The sequence below is a fragment of the Bactrocera tryoni genome, chromosome 1 (genome assembly GCF_016617805.1).
Source record: "Bactrocera tryoni isolate S06 chromosome 1, CSIRO_BtryS06_freeze2, whole genome shotgun sequence".
In the NCBI taxonomy this organism is placed as follows: Eukaryota; Metazoa; Arthropoda; class Insecta; order Diptera; family Tephritidae; genus Bactrocera; species Bactrocera tryoni.
The window spans coordinates 59,349,405-59,370,403 of record NC_052499.1 but is presented as its reverse complement, the minus strand read 5'-3'; the positions used below and the strand labels follow the sequence as shown (position 1 = coordinate 59,370,403).

Here is a 20,999-nt window from a genome sequence, read left to right as displayed (position 1 = left end):
GACAGCAAAGGATCTTAATATCTTTTATGGATCGACTCAACACGTTAATTTTTGGGTATAAGGCTAGCCTACCATTAGCATTGCTTTCAATAAAGAAACATAACATTTAAATGCTTAAAGAATAACCTCATTAAAAATTATTAAAACAATATACATATATTTAAGTTGAAGCAGGAAATTATTTATCTACATACTTGTATATAATTATTGTTTGCACAAGAGAGGTCAAATAAATTACCGCTATTTGTTATTCACCTATTTTATGAAACCAGTAAGCAATAACAACAGGTTTTGGTGAAAATATTTGGAATCGAGAGTTTTGATGCTGTATGTAAATACACATTATCTTCAGTTTTTGTTGTTTCGGAAAAAGTAAGTAGTTTTGAAAAGTCAGAGATTTGTCACAAAATTGTTAGTTTTTAGCCAAATTTTGGAGTACTTCAATAATAATTAGCATAAGCAAATCTTTTTTCTACTAAAGCCTTGAAATTGTTTGGTCTAGCGGTAGAATTATGAGTTTTTCTTCCTAAGTAAATAGCTAAGGTTGGATACTGCGTTAGAGAACATTTCGAAGTTCCTCCTTGTTGGATATCCATCCAGAAAGTTAAGCGAAACTTTGGTTAAGTACAAAACCAGAAATTTATTTTAAAATATATGGTGATACAGCCTAACAACTTGATTCTGGACTCTTCAAAATATATGTATAAATATTCTGGGCAACACTGTATTAATTACTAAGTGTCTCGAAATTAGATAAATATAAAGTGTTGTGAAACACTTATTTTAAGTTTTATTAATTTAATGTTTATACAAATTCAAATTATATTTTACTGAATTTCTTTTAATATCGTCACTTTTGGCTTACTGAGACACCTACAACCTACAATATTCACAATATTCTGCAAATTAAACTCGCACAGAAATATACAAATGTAAACTCTTCACTTTTTTTTTGATTGTTTCTGATTTTGAAGTACTGAAAAAAAATATTCATTAATTACAATATAATGATAATAATAATAACTTTAAAAAATAAAACAAAATGCATGCAGATAATTTTGAATACATTTTTCCGCTTCACCTACCATATCCAACACATCAGCTAACGAAAGCGATGGGACCTGGTAGTAGGTTTTGTGTGTGTGAAAATGCATAGAAAAGTGAAAAAATAAGGTTCCACACACATACCAAATTACATATGTATTATTTATGAAAATCGTATTATAAATATTTTAAAATAAGCACACATGTGCAGCTATTAAAATGTAGCTTTCGATGGAAATATAGTTGTTGATGTGCAAGTTGCGGACGAAAAACTAGACACTTGATGAATAATGTTGTTGACTTGCATTATTGAATATTAATGACGAAATACGAAGCATCACAAAACAAAAAAAAAAAATGCAATAATTTACAAAAAAGAAAAATATATATTTTTTCACGTTTAAATTTTAAATTCAAATACTGCTATTTTGCTGCAATTCACTTTTCAATAATTTCAAACTTAAAGATGTAGGTGACGGTTTGGGACATCAATGAAATTCTTTATTCTTGTGAAAGTATTCGATGCCATTATATGTATATGGAACTCGATTGCATTTGCATGGCCACCTTGCAGAAGGCAAGCCGCTGAACCCAATTTTCGACGGTTTTCAAGCATAAATCGGCTGCTGCAATTTCACGTTCCAAATTCGTACAAAGTTCATCAATCATCGCTGGCTTGTTGACATACACCACTTGACATGGCGCAGCCCCCAGAAAATAGTCTAATGACGTCCGAGGCGGCCATTTGACTGGGCCATTTCGTGAGATAATATGTTCACCAAATCTGGCTTTCAATAAATCGATTGAGACACGCGCTGTGTGGCTTGTGGCGCCGTCCTCTTTTAACCACATATTGTGCAAGTCCATATAATCCAATTAAGGTCAAAAATATTGGGTTATCATTGCGCGGTAGCCATTCACAGTAACGACCCGGTCATGATCATCACGGAAGAGGACAGTTCAATGATGCCGCTGGCCCTTAAACCGCACCAAACCGTAATTTCCTCGGGATGCAATGGTGACTCATGGAGTACGTGTGAATTGCTGCCTGACCAATAACGCATATTTTTCTTATTGACGAAGCCATTTAGCCAGAAATGAGCTTTTCGCTGAAGATGTGTTTTCGATGAAAATTAGGATAATTTTTAAGTTGTTGCTTAGCTCAATTAACGAACATACAACGATTCTGGTGGACAAGCGGCTTCAGTTCTTGCGTTAATTTGATGATTTTTTGTCTCATATTCTCTTATCGGTCTACTTTTGTAGCGTTTCTATTGAAAGACTAGTTATAACAATTGAGAGATAAATAATTTATCGATAAAGGATATCGAAATGGACCTGTTGCTTCTAATTACATATGTATTTTTCCACAACTCGTCATTATGCAAATTGATTGAAGTTAAAAGTTGAAGGATTTCTGAAGAAAAAGACAGCACTGTGAACTAAATTGGTAGGAAGAATTTTTAAATTTATAAATTGACAAACAGTAAGGGTATAATGTTCCACCATGACAACGCCAGACGCTGTCCGAGTTCTTCGCAAATAAGGAGGGTGGCTTCTACGAGGGAGTATTGTGGAATTGCCGTCTAGTTGGAAATAGATTATGTAACGATACGCTCATATTTGAACTAAATCCGATCACTGTAACAATATATGACAACCTTATATCTGGGTGCAAAGAACAAGAGCAACGAGTTAAGTCTATTTCTTATTAGTACAAAAGTTTTGTAATGACGTGATAGTGACAGAGCTCTCATTGCCTATAATATAACTTATATACATATGTATACTCGTGTAGTGAACACACGAGTTCATGTAAAATGTTTATATTATCGTATGAGCCCTGCAGGAAAATTTTAATAATATTTTATTACATCTTTGCTAATTTAAGATTTTACACGGAGCTTCCCAGAAGTTAATTACCATCTTGAAACTGATAAAAATTATGACTGTTCTAAACTTGATACGCCGTAAAAAATATTATTGAATGTACATATGTTGAACTAGTGATTCCAAAAATATTTATTGTTATAGTAGACGTCTTCGATTTGTCAAATTTTGTTGAGTGGCGAATAGAATATTAACTGGTCAGCCATACTGGCATAGTTAAAAACCTTTAACTGTCTTAATAAGGTAACGGATTATAAAAAAATGTCTTTTTGTATAATATTCAAGTAGATAAAACTCTTTTTTGTTCTCTCATGTATCACAGTAAGTAAGGCAATTTCTTATGTGAGACAGAAACGTCAAAAATATATACTTTTAAAATCATATTACTTGAAGCATTGCAATTGCTTGCAGGGTATTTATATGTAAATAGCGCTAAGTGAGAAAATATAGAAATAATATGCATACAAAGGGCAATGACGAGGCGCTGCGAAAAAAGACAGCTGAGTTGTTACTTTTGTACCTAGTTTTTGCTACAATAAAGCAAATGCATATGTACTATGTATTATACAGCGTTTGTAGTTATTATTTATGTACAGGTAGTTTTCGTACTTCTTTTATTTCAAAATGCACAGAAAAGCCATAATAAGCCGCTTTAAATACTCTTCGACAGTAAGCACTCAGAATGCATCTTTGTATTTGCTGTTTATATGTAAAAATTTATGTTAGAAGCGTGCATTATTTGTCATTACGTAAGATAACACTACTTACGGATCTGTGTCGAGTAAAGTTGCGTTACATATTTCTACATAAATGGAGTTAATGTGTGAAATTATAAAAGCATAAGCCGATTAAGCACACTGAATGACCGATAAATTACTTATCATTACTTAGGATCTTAATAGACAACTTATTTAGTATACTGTAATTATGTATCTACATACATATATGCACTAATAGAGTGACATATTGGAAAGATTAAGCAAAATTACATAAAAATGTAAACTTGATTTTTTTAAGAGACCTACGCCAAATTTAGTACAAAATATAATATTGGGCACAAATAACTTTACAAGAAACTAGTAAGCTGAAAAAATTTTATACCAGTTTAGCGCCGGCCTTTTATATCTATATATATCATATATTCTTTATGAAAGTTTTTTTTTAAGTAAAATTAATTTGTCCAAAAATTTTTTATTAAAAAAATTATTTATAAAAAAATAAATTTATACCACATTTTGTATAAATTTTTATCCAAATTTAGTAGTGAAATTCTCTATAATAAAAATTATGTAAGAAAAAATTTTACCAAATTTTTATACCAATATTTTATACCGTCTCATTCACACCGAAATTTTTTTTAAGTAAAATAAATGTATACCAAATTTTTATACCAATTCATGCTTCAATATTTTATAGCAACTTATTTATACCCAAAAAGTTTTTAAATAAAATAAATTTATGCCAAATTCTTTATGATCTTTTTAAGTAATATACATACATATGTATGTATATATGTATGTAAGTATATTCATACCAAATATAATATTGGGCAAAAATAACTCTAAACGAAACTAGCAAGCCAAAAAATTTTTATACCAATTTAATGCCTGTCTTTTATATCAAATTCTTTATGAAATTTTTTTAAGTAAAATAAATTTATACCAATTTCTTGTTCAAAAAGCTATTTATATAATAAGTAAATTGATACCAAATTTTATATCAATTTTTATACCAATTTATTACTGAAATTCTCTATAATAAAAATTATGAAAGTAAAAGTTATACCAAATTTTTATACCACTTCATGCTTCAATATTTTATACCAATTTTTTTATACCAAAAAAGTTTTTAAACAAAATAAATTTGTATCACATTTTTATTAGACATTTTTTTTATATAAAATATATTTATACCAAATTCTTTATGAAAAAATGTTTGAAATAAAATAAATTTATATCAAATTTTCTATAAATTTTTACATCAGTTTAGTACCGAAATTCACTAAATAAAAATTATGCAAGAAAAATTATACCAAAATTGTACACCAATATTTTATACCATCTCATTCATACCGAAAATTTATTTAAGTAAAATAAATTTATGCCAAATTCTAAATTTATATCAACATTTCTTTTCAATATTTATAACAATTTATGTGTCAACATTTTATACCAATTTATTTACACCGAGCATTATTTAAGAATTTTAATTTAAAATCCTGAATTTTCAATGTCCCATTAATATGGCAATCGACCGTACAATTTTCACTTGTTCTAGAATTGTGTTTCGCATTCTTTATCTCTCAACCAGCCATATCTCTTTGAGTACACTCTTTATATTTCTGCTTTGTAGCGTTAGAAACAGGTTTGCTTGCGCAAATGATGACGTCGGCGAAAATATGTAAAATTAGTCGTGTGAAACCACATACAACATTAACAATAAGTGCACAAGTAAAAGCATAATTGGTGTTTATAAACAAATAAGCAACGTAGTAAGGTCACAAATTACAACGATCTTCTTATTTATGGTAGAGTATGAGATCACCCTATTAAGGGTGCTAAAAGGTTCATAGAAATGATTGCATTATAGTTAACAAACGGAAATATAGAGGTTAAAGGTGAGTCGTTTTATGTTTATACACTTGCAACATGTTGGTACAGAGTATAGCAGTTTTGTTCACTTAACGGTTGTAATGTGCCACCTAAAACTATTCGATATAGATATGGTATTGGCAAAAATAGATAAAATTGGGTCGATACTACTCCAACTCCCATATACTAAATATAATGATTTTGCTAACAAATCTTATGTCGAATATATCGGGATATGAGTTATACATATAAAATTGCTTTGATTCCCATTGTCTGATTGGCGCGAAGGATACAGTCCTGTTATGCTAAATTTTTTTCTTAAATTGATGATGTAAAGTCTAGAGAATACACATTTCTCAGTCAACTGCCGATTTAGGGTTATGTAACCATTGGAGATAAAGCTCAGAACAAAATACAAAAACAAAACAAGATAAGATATTTTACTAATATTTTTTCAGGTTACCGCTGATTGCTTGTCAAGTTGCCTAAGTAGACTAATTCAGTTTCAAACTTAGTTTAAGACACAATGCAACCATACAAACAACTAAGAATATTTGATTCTAATATTTCTAATCAAAGTCGGTCACTTTTTGATGTCTACGTGAATGTATGTCAGGGAATTAAAAATGCCGGTCAAGATTGAATCTGAAATGGACGCAGTATTATTAATGCCCAGTAGGCAGTGGTAAGCTTTCATTGCGTAAGGAAATTTCTCTTAAAGATTCCAAGCGATGAAAGTTTGAATTTGCTGGTTAGTTTATATCCTTAAATAGCAAATTAACCTGCAAGTTAGGATGTCCAATTTGAACAACTCCTTGCGTAAAATATACAAATAGATGGAATCGGGTCTTAATAAATCAAAAACATTTGTTTAAGCAATCAAGAGAAAATGAGCAATTTATAGCCCAATGAAAGGTAAACTGACATACTTTAGAGCAATTAAAAACAAGTGTAGGATATAATTGACAATGAATTGATGTAAAATTAAATATAAACTTGTGAGTTTCATACACAATTTTTGCTTTGCTTTGACAGAAAAGCTCGATGTTTTTTTTGGCGAAAGCAGGCGAAGCAAAGCAAAGAAAAGCAAAATGTTGGGCAACTCTCATATTGTTATGCTTTGACAAGTATCAGCCGCCATTTTTAGTAGAGCGAAGCACGGAAGGTAAGCGTTCATTTTGACATACGCTTGCTTTCTTCGCTTCTTTCTTTGGGTATGAACTGTCAAGCAAAGCAGGGAGAAGTTTTATGTGGCTCTGCCAACACAAATTCAACAGAAACTGTCGTAGAACAAGTGTCGGTTGAACAACTTCTAGCTGTACCCTCAAGTTTTTGCTTTATTTCTTCATATAGTTTTTGCAATCACCTTTAAAAAATAGCATGTCAGGTACCTAGTTGCATAAAATATACTTAATCATAACTCTCTGCTTCCACTTTTAACATTAATTGAGTTTAATTAAGCAATGTAAAGCTTTTAATCAAGCTTGCGGCTATTAAGAAAACAAAATATTTGCGAAATTCTACGCTTTATTGAATAATTTTTTATTTGCTTTGATAACGATGGCGATTTGCAGTTGTCAATTATGCAAGAGTATGGGTACACATTCTACTGCGCTCGGCCACCTAATTGTATGATAGAGAGACTTCTGTGAATATGAACTACTGTGATCAAATTGTAAGGTGAATTGTGTTCATTTCATCTGCTTCAAAGTAATTCCCTCCCCTGCAAACACTTATGCCAACGAATTTTCCAGTCATCATAGCACTAGGAAAAAACCTACGTCGTGAAGGCCATCAGAGCCTAATTCGATTCAGCTTTTATATCTCAATTGGGTCAAAACGGTGTCCTTCGAGTGGTCATGTGAATTTGGTGAAAAGCTAGAAGTTATACGAAGGTAAATCAGGCGGAAGCGGTAGTTGCGGCACGATATTAGTTGAAAATGTGGCGACGTGATCACGACTAACCAATGCAGTATGAGATGGTGCATTATCGCACTTCTTTGTTCAATAAATTCGAACATAGTAAAAATCGAAGAATTCGCTTTTAGAGCCTCAAAAAACGACGCGTATCTCAAATACTAAAGAATATTTTCACGTGAAATTTAGCATAGATGTCACTAACGGTACTACCAATTTACAGAACACGCGAAGTATAAATTAAAAATTCACCTTTCAATTTGATCACAGTAGTATTTACAGTTACATATATGTATATAACCATAAGCTGCTATATGCTATAGCGGTCTGATCTGAGTAATGTCTTCGGAGTTTGCATAATTGCCTTGGATGATAACTAATGCCAATTTTCGTGAAGATATCTCGCCCAATGAAAAGGTTTTCTATATAAGGACTTGATTTCGGTCGTTAAGTTTGTATGACAGCTATATGCTATAGTGGTCCGATATCGGCATTTGAGACAAATGATAAGCTTCTTGGTGAAAAAAGAACGTGTGCAAAATTTCCGTTCGATATCTCAAAAACAGTCCGATAGGTTCGTATACATGTATGTATATAGCCTAAGAGGCGGACATTGCTAAATCTACTTAGCACATTATGCTGATTATTTATATATGTATATATTTTTAGTGTCTTCAACGTTTTCTTCTAGGTGCTACAAACTTCGTGGCAGACTTAATTTTCCCTATTCAGGGTATAAAAAGGACTTATGTCGATTGAACAATTGGTATATTACAAGTTATATTGAAAGCCTAACCATTGTGTTTAGGCTCAACTAATACTTTGTAGGCATTCGCTCAACAAATTTACATGAAAGATGGCTAAAGGGTTTGTTCAAAATTTAAATAGAAATCACAGAAAATAGCTTAATGGAAATCGACATATGCCGTTTTTAAATGCTTTGCCATAAACAGTGTGAGGTATTTAAGGCAACACCATAAAAATTACATTTGAAGATATTGCTGTATTCTGGCTGTAGTATTTGTATAGTAAGTATATCGTATATGTTTGTACCTACAGGTATAGACCTCCTAATCATTTCAATTATTGTTATCACCGAAGGGGCTCTATGCAGCACACAGCGTGATAGCTTATCACCGGCAAAAAAAAAATTATATATATTAAGTTTGTGATACATATGAAATATGATTAAAATTCCTACTCTGACTAATGGTGTAGAATATTCGAATTCATTATACGCACACACACACACAAAGGGGTATAAATATAGGGTAAAACGACTTTTAATAGCTTGATAGTCTCGCAGTTTTTATGAAAATGCCATAATTATCATGAAAATAATTGGAGCATTTTTTTAGTCACAACAAAAATAGTAATATTTTTACTTACTATGAGTAATTTTACAAAGACACGCATACATTTAAATACATATCACGATCTAACGCTTGGCTGCGTGCGACAATTGTTCCATTGACAAGGTTAAAACTGCTGCTGACACATCGCACCGTGAGTATAGCAACAAGTTCGTGTAAATTTTTGTATGTTTAAATGTTTAAAATATTAAATAAATATTTAAATATTATTTCAGGAAATCTGGTATATAATAAAGTTTTAAAGTATGCGTGTTAGCGCCAAATGATGTCAGCGCAAGTAAATAATTTAATTGATTATATAATTTCAGGGTACAAATGTACAATTTATGTTATCACACTCATACATAAGCACAAACTATTTCAAATTACTACAAATATACAAATTACTGGGCGTATCGCACAAATTTACTTCACAGAAGTCGTGTCAACAAAAGGTGACCGCAATTTCATGCGTCAGCCGTGGCTGTTTGTGTACATTTTTTCACAATTTTATCGAAAAAGTTTCAATAAATATTTAAAGCGCTATAAGTATATGTTTTCGTACTTTGGACCATTTCCTATTAAATTCCACATTTAATAACGTGATTTATTTGAATTAAATTTGTTGCTTTGAAGGTAAAAGAGTTTCTGTTTTAAGACGATTTTAATAAAGTATTTTCGAGTTTATTCTGATTCAATTTGTGACTGAGAGTAATTTCATATTTGCATTAAAAATCTTATTACTTGTCGCTTTGAAAACAAGATTTTATAGATATAATAACTCTCATTAATTAATCCAGAATATGCGGAGAAAGAAAAATTTACAAATACGTTCTTGCTGGAGCCATTTTTCTTCAAAAGAAAAATGTTTATGTGACTTCAAAAGTCAGCTTAATTGAAAAATGTTCCGAATCACTGGATGAGAAAAGCTTAGTCCAAATAAAATATAACGAAAGTATGCATTTTCTTTTAACTTTAAACGAAAATCCAAAAACCACTGAAAGAGCATAACCACAGTGTCTTGACAGTTATAACTTATAAGTATGTAGTTTAAACTCAAATGATCTTTCGTTTGAAAATTTATAAAGAAATACGACTTTGTGAAATATTTGGTGATATAATATGTCATGATAAGATTTAGTCGACAGCTCAATTTAGAAGCAAAAGATTGAAACCGTTATACTTTAGACTGTTATTGTGGATTATGTTACTAAACACTCGAATTCCTTGGAGTTGTGCTTGTTGGTTCCCCAGAGAGCTCAATATACGATAAAAACTAAACACAAAGATACTCTAGTTCAATGGTTATTATCTTGAAAGTAAACCATTTCAGTTGTGCTTTGATTTCTAGATGACAATAAGCAAAGCGGTCCAATTACTTATGTTTTTTTGTTCGGATATCGAAAATACATAATTTTAAATATACAATTGTGTGTATCAAGTTCGCTAAAAAAACACCTTTTTGAGAAAAAAAAATGAATAGCAATTGAATATAAACTCCTTATTCATTGCCTTATAAAGGGTGATGTATTGATTTTGGGCAGCAAAGAAGCTCACTTTTAGCTCAATGGGTAAGTAAACAAGTAAAATTGCCGCAATCGGGACATAGGGCAACGTGAAGAGATTCAACAGCTTCCATTTCATCCAGAAAAACAACGGTTTGGTGTGGTTTGTAGGCAGATAGAATTATCGGTCTTTCGGGAATTTGGTAAACCTGGAAACTTAGTATGCACTTCTAATAACTTTAGGAACTCTAGTTTAGTTACGGATTTTGATTCCGTAATCGGCCTTATCATTATTTTGTAGTAATTTACCTACGATATATGACCCTGTATTGTATTAAATAAGTTAAAAATATCAGCTTTCAAAATAGCCGCCATTTAACCTAAAACAGTATTACTAACATAGCTGAAATCGTGGATATTGCCACTATAGGCGGGCAATTACTCACAGATTGTTTGAAATAACACGGATGTTATTTGATTGAGACATACAGTGTCGTACAAAACTTAAGCACAAAGTTCGCCTTGTACACATTTAGTTAAAAACAAAATGTAAAATTATAGTAAAACTTTTACATTTTTTATATGAATAAATAGGATTATATGTTTAAAACAAAAATTTATCGAGCTGGACCTCTTTTATAAAATAAGATTTTGATGTATAAAAACATAGCATAATATGAATATTTGCTGCGACAAAATTTAAGCACTAAATTATATTTACTTATTTTTGGAGCTTAATTTCAATAAGCCCCGTTAAATTCATACTGTACTTAGAAACCAAAACATGCAGAAGTGCCAAAAAGCCATACATATCGCAACAAAATCGAAAAACGCATCTTGAATTTGCAAAAGCTCACATTAACTGGAAGAGCGTACTTTTTCCAGATCAGTCCAAGTACAATTTTAGAGGAAGTGAAAAGGAAGTTAAAGCTGGTACAAAGGCCAAAAGGTCAACGTGGTCTGGGGATGTTTCTCAAGTCACGGAGTGGGTCCGATCTATCAAAAGATAAATTTTTTCTTCGGAATAGTCTTAGATCATCCCAAACATTTCTTATATAGCCGTAATAATTGAACAAAAGTCTGGGTCATTGCACTACCGGCTTTCCAACTGAATAAGAACGGCCTCTAATTGCAATTAATTGCCTAAACAACAACAACAAATTACGAGTAAGGCGATTAAGGCAGCAATCATATTAATTGTGAGCTGTGGCTGAAAAATAAATCTGTGGAAATCTTAATATACTAGAAAGAAATGAGAGAGGAAAATGAGAAAAATGGAACTTTCCAAACACACAGTTAAAAAAAAACACTTGCCGGTGTAAAATGTAATGAGGAAAAGCGACGAGTTGACGACGAGCGCCGACCGCATGACCAGCGAGAATCACTTACGTGCCATTAGAAAGCCAGCGAAGTGCATACAAAGTGACACAGCACACGCAAATGTACATATACAGTATCTGTGCGCCCATGCAGCTGTTTCCCACTAAAAATCGGTATCTCGGTATTTGCTGTTAGTCATTTGACGCGACCAAACGGAAGATAGTGCAAAGCAAAATTATGCGCTTAGCGATAACATACAAATGCACGATTTTTCTCATCCTTACACCATTCTTTACACGTACAATTTTTTTCACCTCATGATTTTCACATGACAAACAAGGTGGACGGGTAATAATAATTTAAAATAAGAGCGCCAAATTGTAGTTCAGGTGAGGAGAGCAGCAGCGTTGCCGGCTTTGGTGGCTTCCAATTCCTCTTTTTATCTCTCTATTATTTTTCGCAACAAATATTTTCTTTTATATTTGCTTCGGCGGCAGCTGCTTCTCGTAATTTTATAAAAATTAATTTTTGAGGTTAGAAAAGGCGCTTTGCATGTGTGCGGCAAACGGGTAGTCGACCTCGTGTGCACACAAAAACAGCACAAAAACAGAGAAAAGTAAAAAAGCGAACAACAATGAAATATGAACGAAAGAAATTCGAAAAAGAATCTCTCATTTTTTGTTTGCTTTTTTTTGTTATTGTTTATAAATAGTACCGGAACACTACAGCTGAGCTAATTATAAGACATTAGAGAGTAAAATTTCTCTAGCAAAAAATAATACAACAATGAAGGGAAGTGTAAAATAGCAGACAGACGTCACTTATTGTGGTGAAATGACTTGCCAAGTATTTGCAAAGCCACGAACGCAAGAAAAAAATATTAAAAAAAAATTACGAAATAGAAATGTTTGAAATTCTTGGGGATTCGATGGAGATTTTGAAGAAAGATTAGGAAGTTTAAAACAATAATTTACGATAATTTAGGATTTTTTAGCAATTACAAAAAAAAAAAAAAAAAAAAATGGTCCTCTAGCATATAGCAAATAATTTTATGTTTTATATAAAATATTTTCTGAAGTATTTATTTTCTTTTTCAGAATGTGATTTGGGCATATAGAAAATATTTATACATTTTGTAAAATATTATACATAATATAAAAATATATTTTTTTTAATAAAAAATAAATAATTAATGCTCATAATGCTCTGCTCGCTTTAGTAAAAACTTTTTTAATTTTAAATATTTTTTTAATATATACATACATACTGTGTGTCTAAATTTATTAATGTTTCAAAATAATATAAAAATATTATTTTGTTTATAAAAATTAAATGTAAAAAATAAAATAATTAAAAAAAATAATTTTTATATTCACATATATTTATTTACATATATTCTCTTCCAGCATGAGCGAATATTTTTAGAAATTTTATTTTAATTTTAATTCATTATAGTATTCTGTATTATATATTTTTCTATCATCGAACAATGTTTCAATATTTTAAAAAATACATTTATAAAAAATGTTTAATTAAGATTAATAATTTTGTTAAATTTGAAACTATTGTACAAATAATTTTTTAATAAATATAACACAAAACTAGAAAAAATTTAAAAATATAGGCCTATAAAATAAAGTAAATATATTTATAATTTTTTTCCACTGTAGACACTTTTATATATTATAAACATACATATATGTATGTATGTATATGCAACTCTCAAAAAAAAAAAATATTCGCGCCACGCACCTTTGAGCCAATTTGATTGCCGCATTGACCAGCTTGCAAGTGAACGATTTCCCTCATTTTGAATTGGTTGTGCTAAAGACACACTTTTCACCACAAAATACAAACAAAAAAACACTGGCAAATTGAATGCAATTGATTTTTCCTAGTGACTTTTGCTGCTGTTGTTGTTGCTGCTGCACTACAACGCCTTTTTAACAGCCTATTAACAATTGTTTGCAGATATGTATGCGTGGATGTATGTATGTATGTCTAGTATGTGGGGGCACTCGCGTGTCACGCGTCCACTTGTCGTCGCAAAACACACGTACAAACGCACAAACAAATTGATAGCGCAAAAAAGTATAAGCAAAAACAATTATTTGCCTTATGTATGTATGTACGTATGTGACCGCGTGCGAATATCACTGTGTAAAGCGTAGAACCGTACGAACGAGTATCTCGAAGATGCGACCAACTACTGAAACGAAATTCTCAATGAACAGGCATTGCACGGGGCGGCTGGCTTGTTTTCGACGGGCAACCGTGGCTAGTGTCGTCGCAGAGCGGAGAGCGTTTATTATGTGAATAGTGTTGAATTGTATGTGCATGTGTGTGTGTATGTATGCTTGTGCATACCGGCACTGCGGACAAGTTGACAAGGTGAAGGCAAGAGGAGAATTGTAGCTTCTGCGAGCGGTCTGGTGATCGGGTTAGTGTGCTACATTTAGCATGCGTGTTTGTAAGTTTGTCTGAAGCTAGTGATTTGTTGCAACGAAAGTGTTGGGCCTGAGTGTTGCAGCAGCATATACATATGTACATACATACATACGTTAGCTTCGAAGATGGTGCTGGGATTTAGATGAAATGCAAGATTTGAGTTAGAGAAATGAAGATAAGTAAATTTAATACGGAAATGACATTTTTGTTTTCAATTTTTTTTTTCGAATATCAGCGCTTTTCTTGAGTAATTTTAATCATTCCGATGAAATATTCTAGGATGGATTGGATTTGTTTATAATAACCATTGTTCGGTTACAAATAAACTGCTGCTTATAATCTTAACATTTATACGAACACGTATTAAATGTATTTTATGAATGCGGTGGAATTTATTGAATAATTTTTTTGTTAACCTTTGTTAATTTCATGAATTTTAGGATTTTAAAATCCATCCTCAAAAAATATATTTATGTACGAGCTTTCATAAAACTTCTTATTCTTTCTTGTCTTATAAATTTAAGGAAAATCTCGGGAAGTTGGCAATACTTCTCAAAAAATTATCTCATTACATTTTATTCCTTTAAAACTCGAGCTGGCAACTCTGCTGAAAATATGTATGTATGTTACTTCTTAGGTTTAATTCAGTTACATTAGTGCTTTAACCATATTCTAATAACAGTATATCTTATCGATTTTTTTTTTAATTCAAGCTTTCTCAAATCACTTTAGTTTAAAATCCGTATTTAAAAATAAAAAAGTATAAAAAACAATTTACTTTTATTGCATTAAATTTTCATACTGTTGGAGACTCATATAAGCAATTTTTTCCATACATTGTGCCAATTGATTTTATAATTTTTTTAAGAAATAATATGTATTTACTTCATACAACTTCTCTGGGTTTTGAAATTTAAAAAAATTATACCCCAACCTGTTTAGGCATGTCTGTCTGTCTGCATATCTCCTTTTTTTATTGGCGTAGATGCTCAAAGATATTTAACATATCGATAGGAAATATTGCATACTCTCTTTTCTACCCAAGAAGTTACCCATTTGTCGAACTCGCCAATATGGGACTACTATAGAGTATAGCTTCTTTATAAACTGATCAATCCAAATCAAATTCTTATATGGAAAACTTTTATATTTGGCAAAATGTCTTCACGAATAATCTTCACGAAATTCACGAATACATTATTTAGATCGGCTGCATTCAAGCTGACCATTCAAAATCATGATACAAATCTTTTATGAAGCCGTGAGGGATATATACATATATTATAGCTTCAGTGCAGCTAAAATTAATGTTGTTAACTTGTTTCTTGATATATTTCTATTTTTCAGCCATATTTTGATAATTTTCGAATTTTGCAAAATTTTAAAGTAACTTGGAACTCTAGCCAATAAGTGGTCGAACATATATGTACATAAGCGTTTTAAACCATTTTAGATTTATACCTTTACTGCTTATTTTCTAATCATATTATTTTGACTTATAATTACCAAATAGTTGGCAATCTTGCAACCTGTTTTTGTATTAAATGCCCTACTATCACGATATTAACATAGATTTAAGGCTGTATAATAAAAATTTTAATACGTTCACTAAAGTTCTTATGGAATACCATCTACACAATATTTAACTGTCCCTTACTTCTGTAACACAATCTCTTTATCAGGGCCACCACTACTCCGTGAGATCCGCTCCTGTCCATTACTATGCTGTGCTTCAATGCGCTCAGTTTTTGGTTATTTCTTGTTTTTGTGTATCTGGTTTATTTGGCCCTGTTTTGTCAAACACACACAAAGAGTAGTGTGCTATCGGTGTGATAAGAGCGCGAGCATTTGTAGTAAAAGCGAACAAAGCGAACACGATCAGCGTGTGATATATTGTCGACGCCAGCAACGACTGGCACATACACAGTTGACATACATAGCGACAGAAAAACATTTCTACATATATATGTATGTATGTGCATTTATTAAGTGCGCGCATAGATACATATATACATATACATATATATATATATATATATGTTTTTGTTGTTGTTAAATGCCGGTTTGTTGGTTGGCTTTCATGCGGCACGATCACTCAACGCTTAAGCTCTTGGCAAACTGCTGCACAGCAGCCTTCCTGATTTGCTTTGATGAGTAATTGTGAAAGCAGAGCGTCAATTGCTGCAGAATCTCAGTAATGTGTTTGGTAGCGCAAGTTTGAAGAATTTGTATGTAATATTACTCAATCACAATCTAACTGTTTATTGAATGTGATGCTATTACGTAGAAATATTAATTTGAACCAGGCATTAGGTGGTGGTACGCCTTTAGGGTTCCATTAGCTAATGAAGAGTTATTCACAGATAAACCATATATGTACTTTTGAGGAGTTGAAAAATCACACCGAAGCACAGTTGGGAAGTAGGAATTTTATTATTTTCATTTTAATTTTTTTTACAAATTTTTAGTTATATTTTCTAAAGCATTAAGGTGCTATACCAGTGTGACGCATGAAAAATTAGGCGATTTTCGTGAATTTTTTTAAAAGAAAGTACTAGATTGAATGTTTCGACGTATTATGGACGTAATAAAGTATATTTTTAGCTATATCAAACATTTTTTTTTACAAAAATATTGAAAAATAACGGAGTTATGTGCTGTCTGCGGAAGTGCCGAAAAAAAGTGCCTCAACTGCTGGCATGATTCCGGTCGAATGAGTAGCTGAATCAAAAAAATTCAAAATATTTATTAAACTTAAATATATTTTCTATACAATGAACTACGATCTTTGAAAAATATCAAAAATTAAGAAAATGGCGTAATTTTGAAAAAATAATCGTTTTTTTTTACGAAAAAAATTGTGGATTTTTTAATGCCAAATTGACAATTTTCAACCAATCAAAAAGATCGTAGTCTATTGTATAGCAAATGTATTCAGCTATATCCAGTTTTAATTTGAAGTCGATCGGTTAATTTCTCGTTGAGTTATAATGTCAGCAATTTTGAAAAATATCGTTTCGAGAAAAACGCGTTTAAAATTTCACTGATATATGTATGTTTGCACCTCTGAGCGGTCGCTATTTAGAACACAGCCATCCAAAAACTATTCAAGATACGACCTCGCCGATTTCACAGGATATTTTTGAATATATAAACTATCGGAAAAGCAAAAAAAAAACTGTTTTGTGAAAGTGTCACACTGGTATAGCCCCTTAAACAGAGAGAAGCCTGTAAAGAAAATGAAAAGCTTCATCTCGCTTAATGTTATGAAAATGTCATTGATGGAGATCATTAGAGTAGTTATATGAAGGAAGTTAGCGATTTCGACTGAGTTTTATAACTAAATCTTTGATGATATCTAAGCTATCTGGTATAAAGGCAGATAAGCTGCTGCCGTCAATGATAGTGTTGTAAGAAAAATGTCTGTGTTTTGTAAACAGATGTAATCATTTTCAAACTAATATTCACACTAAATTATACAAAATTCTCAAAAGCTTTGATGCCCAAATGTGTGGTCTGTATACTTTTATTAGTTTATAAGTACATTAAACTTATTGAAGCGCGGTGCTAGGCCCTTTTAACCGAATGTGTCCTTGCCTTTTCGCAATTTTGTGGACGTGGCTACAACAAATATTTTTATTGGCCTCTTCAAAGCAGAAGTGGATACTCGCTTTATTAAGATACTTAGAATTTTTCCAGTTACTCCGCTTACATGGGCAGTTGGATTAATGCGTCGATATAATAGACATATAAAAAAAACCTTAGTTACTTTCAGTTTGGTCGAATAGGGCTTAGAGTAATTTTCAAAACTTGGAATGTAGCGAAACGAACAAACCATGGTCATAAATTTATTAGATTGGTATAAGCAAATATAAGTAGAAAATACATATTAAATTCTCCAAACAATGAGTCGTGGCTGGTATGAGGAAATTGATATGACTGAATCAGATAGGAATAGACTAACATGATATTATACCAATTTAATTTAAGTTTTAACTATAATTGTCGTCAGTTCGATAATACATATAGTACGCATATAGTGTAACCTGCAACAACCGGACACTGACTAAACTTCATTTAGGTCTTCGGTTTCGCAGTCAGATAATTCCTCAGTAACATTTTCATATCAATTTCCTCAATGTCAATATTATTGTCTTCATATAACAATTTCGACGATTAACAAAAAGTCGTTCGAATGTAAATATGCAGAACGGTTTATAATTTTTGACCTTTTCATGCTAAAATAACAAATAAATAATCAAATTAAGCTAAAAATTGTTACAAACATGCCAACGTTCGTCTTCATATTTTTACATAATATGATGGTGCATATTCTCACACGACAGCATATGGATTTCGGTTGCTCGGTTTACTTACACAGAATGTTTGTCCGTTTAAGGGAGGGGTCCGATTGTTGGAGGTGTTAACAAAAATATGCATATTTCACTGTAAACATATAGATATAAGCGCACATAAATACATGCATATAATCATACACTAATAGTGTGATTAATGTTTGCTACATAAGGAATATTAAATCATTTTAAAGCTTAGCAATTAACGCACACTTTAGCTAGATGGACGCAGAGTCGCATACAAAGTGATAAGCCGCTTACAACGAATATACGCATACACAAGAGACACAAGTAAATATAATTACGTCAAACTCTTTCACGCAGAACTACTTTTAGTGACATTTTTGACAGCTAAGTTGAAAAAGTTAATATGTATACTTCGTTAAAATAGTGAACTTAGCGTTTTAGAAAAAATTCATTTAAAGCATGGATTTAATTAATTTTTTCTTGAGTACTAAATTATGTTTCGAATTTTCATCATAGTCTATTTGCATAATTAAGTGCTTGCGTTCGGCACAGGCGCGTCTTTGTTTTGCTTCGAAAATCATTTAGACATTTGACTATTTGCTTGGCGCTTGGCGTGTGACATACAGTTTCAATATTTACTGTTATTATTATCAATATTATCAGAATTATCTCTTCGTTTACTTGCTCAATCGCTCTTATAAACGATCTCTCTTCAGCCACTTTTTGTTCTCTTCACTTATTTCGTTGCTGTGTACATTCAAGAGTATGTGTGTGTGCTTTGATGTTAGTTTGCATACTTGCCTAAAAGTATGCAGTGTTTAGCACATTGTGTCGGTTTGCATTGATAAAATTTTGGTTACGACATGGTAACTATTTGAAACTTTTGCTCAACTTATGGTCAACAAAATCGGCCTACTGAGCATACTATTCGCAACACCATCACCAATTTTGAGACCCATTCATTATTGGACAATATTCTACCGAATAAGAAGAAGAAAATATAGCAGTCATAGTTGAAAGTGTACACGAAAACCGTGGATAGCCGATTCGGTGCCGTTCACAGCAACTCGGACTGACGTATGCGTATGTACGAACGACTTAGCGCATTTTGCGACGAGATCTTAAATTAAAAGCGTACAAAATACAGCATGTGCAAGATCTGAAGCTGGTCGATCTTTCCAAGCGACATCGCTTCGATCTATGTGCTCTTGAAAAGTTCCAAGCAGATTCGACGTTTTCGAACCAAATTAGTTCAGCGATGAGGCAAAAACAACGGTTTGGTGTGTTTTGTGCGCCGGTGAAATCATCGGTCCACATTTCTTCAAAACTGACGCCGGTGAGAACGTAACCGTCAATGGCGACCGTTATCGCACCATGACAACTGACGATGCCTGAAATTGAAGCTAGTGTTTTAGGCGACATTTGGTTTCAACAAGACGGTGCTTCCCACACATCACATCAAACATTGGACTTTGGCGAGCAGATAATTTCACATTTTGGAGCCATTGGATTGTGGATATCAACCGTTAGATTCTTCCTGTGAGGATATGTGAAGTTTGAAATCTGGAATTCTGAGTCGAAAACTTTTGGTTTTTGCACCACCATGATGCACCGTCGCAGCCTGTATTGATTCTTCGTGAGTTTTTTGCCAATTTTTCAACGAATATTGCGTCGCTACCACTGTATTCCCCTTTTTCTGCTTCGTGTGACTTCTGGCTTTTCAGCAAACTCGAACGACCGCTCCGGGGAAACCGTTTCGAGTCAATTGTAGACATTAAACGTGAATCGCTATACGCATTGAAGGCTATTGGACTTTGGCTTTAAAAATTGTTTCGTGGATTGGAAAAAACGTTGGCACAAGTGTATTGGGACCATTGAGGATTACTTTAAGGGGGACGACATAGATTTTGAAAGATAAATTAAAAGTTTTAAAATTATGAACAAAGCCTTACTATTTTTTGCTCATAGTATTATATCAACAACTATCAATTTTCTCGCATAATAGTGAGGTGAACTCATATCGGCACTGAGTGGTTTATTCTTCTTCTCAGAAAAAGTAGGAAAGGGAATGGAGTTTTCAATAAAACCAAAAACAAATTTACTTCTTTATTTCATTTTATTTCCTTTGTCAACATCGAACTTAAAGCAACAAAGTTTATATTTCCAACTCCAATATATTTAATTTCAAAAATTGAGCGATTTAAAGCGCCAACTGCCCATTAAACTTCTCTGCGCTGTCCACAAATATGTTTGCGCACAATATTTATGCGTGTTTACGCATGTGTGCGTGCATTTGTTTGCATTCACTTACCACATTGACAGGTGTTGAGGTTTTCAAATCGTTGACACTTAAATAATTTATAAAGCCGAAAAAATGAACTAATATTTTATGAGTGAGCAAAAAAAAAACGCTTTCAGGTGCAAACACACACACAACCACAAACGCGGGTATGTGTAGCGCAATTGGCTGCTGCATTGTTGTTTGCTTTACGGTGTACGGTATATTTGTGGCTAAACACAATTGCCATGGCGGCTAAATATTTATTTTCGCGTTGATGCCTGCTGTTGACATCAGATGCTCACACATTGCATGCTGTCGCTGTTGTTGTT

At 32.2% G+C, this 20,999-nt stretch overlaps 1 protein-coding gene across 1 annotated transcript in view; it reads right to left on the bottom strand.

Moving 5' to 3' along the window:
- LOC120767550 (tubulin beta chain) overlaps nt 1-13,428 on the bottom strand; it is a 112,602-nt gene extending 99,174 nt beyond the window's left edge. The window contains exon 1 of the mRNA XM_040093714.1: nt 13,372-13,428. Coding sequence (XP_039949648.1) covers nt 13,372-13,428 — 57 coding nt within the window. The remainder of the gene's footprint in view (nt 1-13,371) is intronic.
- Between the last annotated feature and the right edge of the window lie 7,571 nt (nt 13,429-20,999).